We start from the raw sequence: 6,988 nt of genomic DNA, 5'->3' as shown, positions 1-6,988 counted from the left end.
AAAAAAAAAAAAAAAAAAAAATTAGCATTCACAGACAGATATTTTGCGTGTTTACCTTTCATTAATTTGACACACTATCCAATTTCCTCTTATCAGCTTTCTCTGCTAATCGCTCACTCTACATTTTTTAAATGCCAGCTTTAAATGTGTGCAAAGAGCAAGGCACCTGGAGCTTATCTTCAGGAGGCAGGGGGATGCCTCAGAGATGTCCTGCCAGGACAGGAGAGAGCTTCTGTGGTGTGGCCGTCATGGTCCCATCTTGTGGCATGAGGACAGGGCAGATTGGAGTAAATGTGTGTCTGTATATATGTTTTAAAAGGATGGAGTAGCAGCATGAGCCCTACCAGGTTTTAATGACATACATTTCTTTTCATTAATATGAATGTATTTTGTGCCTTTACCCCACCTCCAGCCTTAATACTGAAGATATTGTTGCACACTGTTAATAAATACTTATATTTTCTCTTTTATGTTATTACTGGGGTTTTTTTTTCTCTCTATTTTCCCCCCTTGAGACAGGGTGTCACATAGCCATGGCTAACTTTGAATGCCTGATCCTTCTGCCTCCTTCCAAGTGCTGGAATGATAGAGGTGTTCCACCATAACCAACTTAAGCACCTAACATTTCCTAGTTGTCCAATGTGCCTGGGGTAGAGGGTTCTGACTAAAGCCAAGGTGGCCCCAGGCAGCATGGGATCAATTGGTCACCCTTCAGTCTGATCCCTATCTGGATTCTGATTGGTAGGGAAATCTTTACAACCAAATTGACTTTGCCTCAGATGATATAACCAAAATCAGTCAACACCCTCTCCCCCAAATATGCCATCTCAAACCACTCTGGGTTGTTATCAGGCATGTGAGGCCACTGACAAGGTACTGATTCCTAGGAAGGGAGAGGAGCAAGAACAGATATTGCTAGGCCCCGATCTGGTTTTGGCTCATCTATCAGAATCAGATATTCCCCAAGGACTCCTTGAGGACATGAGGTCCCATTGTGCTCAAAGTGTGGCTAAAGATGACAAGTTGCCTGGGTTCCGGTCTCTTCAAGACTTCTACCCACCATTACTGAACCCAGATGTTTGCCAAGGATGGGACAAGAGACAAGATACAGTCTTTCCATCTCAGGATGGTCTCAAATTCACCTGTAGCTATGTAGATGGGGCTGACAAGAAGAGCTCTTGTCCTTCTGCCTCCACCTTCAAGTGCTGGGATTGTAGGCATGAACCACCATACTCAGCTTCAAACACTTAGCCTTCAACACAAAGGGGATTAGTATGGCAACCCTTGCCCACTTCCTTCCGACCCCCAAATTCTTAATTCTTGTCCCTCGTAAGGAAACTTAGATGCCACCTGTTTAATTGATTGAGGAAGGGTTGATTTTTTTTTCCCCCAGAAAAATCTTGACAGGAGTGTTTGAGGTACCCTGAAAGAAAACAAAAACTGTTGCAGAGTTTACCTGAAAAATACATATTTTGCAAATATCAATAAAAAAGAGAAAAAGAAAGGAAAGGAAGAAAACAAGAAAGGAAGGAAGCCTTGTCCTTCTTGTTTCCGCTCTCCAGTGGTTAGATATAGCCTGTTCTTGGATATAGCCTTGGACATTCTATCCTGTGAGCTCTCTCTTTAGTTAATACTCACTGAAGTGCTGAATCCTTCATTAAAACACTTGCCATGGTTTCTTTTTCATTTGTTTTCATGTCAGGTAGTATAACCTTCATCACTCAGAGACTGAGGTTGTCTTTAATATTTACCAGAATAAGGGCGGAGAGACTGTTCAGCTGTTAAACACCGAGCTCACAACCAGAAAGAAGTACAGTAGTTTACCAAAAGAAGAGCTTTCCTTTAGAAAATAAGTTCATTTGTTTCAAGTTCACTTCCTGGTGGTTCTTTGCTTGCATTTTTACTACCCTGATAGAAGCGGCTTCAACAGTCTGGTCCTTTTACCTTCGTCCTTGACTCTTGCCCAAACTACCCCTTCCCCTTCAGTCATTTCAAGAAGTCCTGGTTCCCTTGCCTGCCTCTTCTTGGCTTGCTGGTCAGCATTAGGTTCTGAAAGGGTTTGGGGTCCGGTCTGTTCAGAGCCACAGCTCTAACAAGGTCCTTTTCTTGTATCCCAGCTGGAGGCCACAGAAGCAGAACCCTACCTCCAAGGTGTCCTTGGTCCTTTCTTGCCTTCCACTTTGTCCTGTGTCTAGAAGCTCTCTGGAATTCATGAATGGGACTGACAGGGAGCCACACTTACCATGTGCCAGGCTTTGTCTGTAGCTGCATCTCTGATTAATCAGTGTGTCCTTGATGGAATGAACTTACCTCTGAGTATCCATAACTCATTATGTATCCATTTAACCCTCCAGTGAACTGCCATGTTCTCTTCAGGCCAGATAATCTTGTTTTGGCCCTTGCTTCCTGCACTGGTTGGTTGTTATTTTGTGTGACAACAATACCTGACAGAAGCAACTTGAGGAAGGAAGGGGTGAGTGTGGCTCACAGTTTGAGGGCACCGTCTATCATGGAAGGGAAGGCGTGGCAGTAGATCATAAGCTGGTTGGGCACATCTAATGAACGATAGTGCCTAGCTCACTGTCTCCTCTTTATTTAATTAAAGTCGCCAGCCCCTAAAGTGGTGCTGCCCACATTAAGAGCGAGTTTTCCTTAGTTAACTGGTTATGAATTCCTTTACAGAGGGTTGTCCCCGGGCTGACTGTAGATCCCATCAAGTTGCCAAGATTAACCATCACGCTTGCCTCTCTGTACGTCTCCTCTCACACAGACTTTTGCTAAGATAGACTCATCAACTCGTTCTGTCCTCTTAGCCCTGCTTGACATCATAGATTTCCCAAGACACCTCACTGGGCGATTACAGCTACAGTGGACACCTCAGCCTTCCAAATGTGGAAGGAAGGCGATTAAAGGCATTCTTGTTTAGCTGTTGGCCATACAAGCCCTTACAAAACATACGTATGTGTGCTAATTTCCACAGGCGTGGTATTTTATCTGTCCCTTTGAGAAGTGATTGGTCTTCCATCCGTTGAAGGGATTTGCCACATTTGGGTGCCAGTTAGTAAAGGGTACCTGGTAAACTAGAGCAGTCCTCATGAGTAGGATTCTGTGTTTTCCCTTATATTTGGAAAACAGTTACTGGGGCAATGTAACTGGAAGAAGTGAACACACACTTTACACAGCTTCGTTGTCACTAGTTGGGACTGAGAGAGAAAGGATGGACATTGTGCTCTGTTCCATCTGATTGGTCACTTCAGAAGCATCCTTACTTGCAGTTTGAGTCGGGGGGGAAAAGATGGCAGAGGCAGCTCAGAGTCGTTAAGCCTTTTTCTTTCTGCCTAAACTTTTAACATATTTTGTACTTTTATGCCCATTGTGTTTTTAATCGGATTTAAATTTTTTAATTAGTTAATTAATTAGCTATTATGTTTATTTGTGTGTGTGTGTGTGTGTGTGTGTGTCTGTGTGCACTAGCATGCATGCTTGGTGTATGTGCATGCCTAATACTGGGGGATGGGGCATGCATGCCATAATACATACGCATGCTAGAGGACTCCCTGAAGTTTGTTCTCTCCATTCTTTTCTGTGTGGGTGCTGGGGTTGAACTCAGGTCTCCAGGCTTGGGCAGCAAGTGCCTGTACCTGCTGTTCCATCTTGCTGCTCCCAAGATGCATTTTTTAAATACTGTGCACTCTGAGCTTATAACACTTTCCACTGAAAATCTCCTGTAGAACACGAGAAACCTGGGTTGCTGGTGTTCTTGAGCACAGTGTCTTAAATAACACCGTGTGCCCAGAACGATCTGTTCAAATAGCCTGGTTTCTCTTAAAGTAGTGAAGTGAAGTCCTGCACCAAGAAGGGTGCAGAGAACAAACCGGCTGTAAGATAACACCGCCAGATCTGTACAGCCCTGCCAACATGATGTCATGGGTGGTGGGGTAAAGTCACTTGTTTTGTGTCTAAGGAACGTTTTGTATATCCAAAAGTTAGGAATGCTTTAATGTTTTTTATGTAAATCTTTCTTCCCCTTCTTTTAAGGTCGCTGGTGTTGTTGGCCGTGCAGATCTCCTGTGTGCCCTGTTCTTTTTGTTATCTTTCCTTGGCTACTGTCAAGCATTTAAAGAAAGTAAGCATCATGTTTGCCTTCCTTATTTGCTACCTTCTTATTTCTGTCCTTTGGAGCAGTGTTAAACAGATGGTGAATTAGTCTGTTCATATCGGGTTATCGTTTGAGGCACAGTAGGTCAAAGGTCTAGACTCTTCACACGTGTGTTCGTTTCATCTCCCCCCTTGATGCTGCTGCATTTAGATCAGTGGTACAGAGCTCCCATACCAGTGTCCAGGTGAGTAGCAAAGCTTCAGCAGAACTACTGAGGCACTTGTGATAGGGAGGGGGTCTGTTTTATTTCCTGCAGAATCACACAATAGCACACTGCCTAGGAACTCTGTAGAGATCATATGTGTTTATGGCTGAGCTGCGCCATCATCATTTCCAAGGGTGGACTGAACCGGTCCTGTAAGTCTTTATTTCACTGTCCCTCCTCCTTCCTTGTGTATAGGCTAAACCTGAGCTCTGGTTGTGTCTCTGGTTCTCAGACAGGCAGCTCCGTTGTGACATAGGAGAAGGGGGACGCAGCCCCGCCGTTCCTAATTCAACATATCAGAGTTAGGGACAAGCGAGTGGAAAAGCTTCAGGTGCAGAGAAGAGCAAGGGACCGCTTCTCTTCTTGAGACCATAGGTGAACCCGGCAGAAAGACATAACCTCCATCAGTTCCTTGTGCAGGGTTTACCCACTGTGACAACTCATGGGTATATGATATGGGGAGGTTGTACCTGCCCCAGTCTCACAGCAAAGTGGATAGAGATGGCACCACCAATCATGTTTTCCGTAAGCTTATGACTCAGGAATGGTACGGGCTCTCCCCCTCACGGACATGGTTATTACAGATAATGTCGCTGCATATTCTAACATTGGCAGTCAGAATCTGCAGGAACACAGGGCAGGAGCTTCTCAGCATTCACACTTTTTCCCCAAGGAAATTAAAACTTCAGACTTGCAGGCGTTTTTTTTTTTTTTTTTTTTTTTTTCAGAAATGTCGCTTTAAGTCATCATTTATTAATTTTAACCTAGCCTTATTAAAGCAACTAATTGCAATTAAGAATGGATTTGAGTCATCAGAAGTGCTTTTTGAAGAAAGTATATTAAATATTAAGTACTGAATATTAAACATCGATAGATTTAACATGTAGGATGCACCATATAGAACCTCCCACTGCTTTTAAAGATTGCTCTTGTGACATCATAGGGAAAATCACAGCACTAAAACGCCTTCTAATGAGTGCATTGATAAATTTGCCAGGCTTTTGAATGAAGTGTATTTTTCAGAGTGTTGAGAAAAAAACTAAAGCTACTTTGTATTCACTTCCTGGATTCTTCACTCTCCTGTGTTCCAGTTCATGAATTTGTGCATTAATATTTATATCATATATGTGTATCTGTTTTGAGTTCCTTTATATTCATAAAATTGTTTCTAAGGGCCATCCATAGAAAAAGTAATTGGTTTGTGAAGCCTTTGGAACTGGGAGTTTAGCTTGGTGGTGAATCACTTTCTGAGCATAGGCATGGCCCCAGGTTCTATTCCTAGTGTTGGAAAGGCAAAATCAATACACATGGAATCTTTAGAAACTGATGGTGAGTGAGGTGAAGGGACTTTGGTGTGACGGGTTTTCAGTTAATTCATACTTTGATTCCTAGGAAGTCGGTGAAGAACTGTTTCATATATACTTCAATATACTTTTCATTTTTGGTCCAATGACACTGTTTATCGTTTATACTGTATTTACTTTAGCATGAGAAAGAGGCAACTATGTATTTTCAATAAAGTTAACCTGGACTTGTTTCATGTTTGTAGATCAGTAGCAGCAGTGGCGCTGGTTCATGTGGAACCCTGCTAGGATTATGAGTAGGTATTGATTTGTTTGACTTTCCTCCAACAGAGAGAAGACAGGATGGGTGTGGGAGCCTTCACAGAAGCCCTCTTTGCTGATTAACTTGAACTCATTTTAAGACAGGAAAGAGTAGATCAGATGGAGCCTTTGGAATTGCTTATACTTTGTGGTTACTTGGTCTATGGGGAGTCTGAAGCTGAGTAGTTGGTGGACTCTTTTCAGGCCTCAGTGCCTTGATCCTGAAAGTTACTCTCAGCCTTGGATCTATGCATCCTTTCTGCATGCCCTGGCATACTTGAGTTGGAGATACCATAGTTACTGCAGAGTTTAAAGTGGGTGGTTGAAATCGCCGTCTCTAGAGTCTTCATCATTGTGAATTAATTCTGCTGCTGTTTGTCTGCGCTCCTAGTTTTCCTGTTTTCAGAAGGATGGAATTCTGCCTCATATTTCAATGTCAAGTCTATAGGTTCCAAGTAGTCTGAGAGGGTCTCACACTGATTAGTTTCCTTGCAGGGAAACCCTTCTCTCACTTGAGCTAGGTCATAGACCTGACCCCCCCTGTAGTCACTTCAGGACTTTATGTCCTGATGAGCAGCCTGCCTTACTCCTCTGGACCAGTGGGATAATCCTGCACCAGCCACCCGGTCTCCTCACACTGCCCCTTCTATCCCTTGTGTACCAAGTTCTCCCTTGTCTCTTGACGAAGGTCCTGTGTTTCCAGTAACTTTTCTTTATTTCTGATTTCCTTGGCTCTTTTCCAAACATGTCAAGAATAGAATGTTCTGTTGGAGTACCTTGGAAATATCTTCAAGCGCCTTAAGAACTGATGTTCAGGTCAGCATTTGTCTTACCTAAGACCTGTCTCTTGTAAGAGGCGTACAGAGTCCATAAACCTCAGAGGAAGAACAGGAAGTTCCTGTTGAAATAGGAGCGGCTGAGCTGCGTCCCCCGCACCCGGCCGCCCACATGGCTAGCTTAGCTTATGCCCCGAAATAATTACACGGAAACTGTATTCTTTTAATCACTGCCTGACCCATT

The 6,988-nt window shown here is 43.4% G+C and overlaps 1 protein-coding gene across 2 annotated transcripts in view; it reads left to right on the top strand.

The window, feature by feature from the left end:
* The window catches only part of Tmtc4 (transmembrane and tetratricopeptide repeat containing 4), a 57,493-nt gene that overhangs the window by 13,267 nt on the left and 37,238 nt on the right, over positions 1–6,988 (top strand). For both annotated transcript variants that reach the window (XM_026783240.1, XM_005355701.1), the window contains exon 5: positions 4,039–4,126. In XM_026783240.1, the coding sequence (XP_026639041.1) occupies positions 4,039–4,126 (88 nt within the window). The remainder of the gene's footprint in view (positions 1–4,038; positions 4,127–6,988) is intronic.

The sequence above is a fragment of the Microtus ochrogaster genome, chromosome 17 (assembly GCF_000317375.1).
Source record: "Microtus ochrogaster isolate Prairie Vole_2 chromosome 17, MicOch1.0, whole genome shotgun sequence".
NCBI lineage: Eukaryota > Metazoa > Chordata > Mammalia > Rodentia > Cricetidae > Microtus > Microtus ochrogaster.
This window is presented reverse-complemented; position numbering and strand designations above follow the sequence as displayed.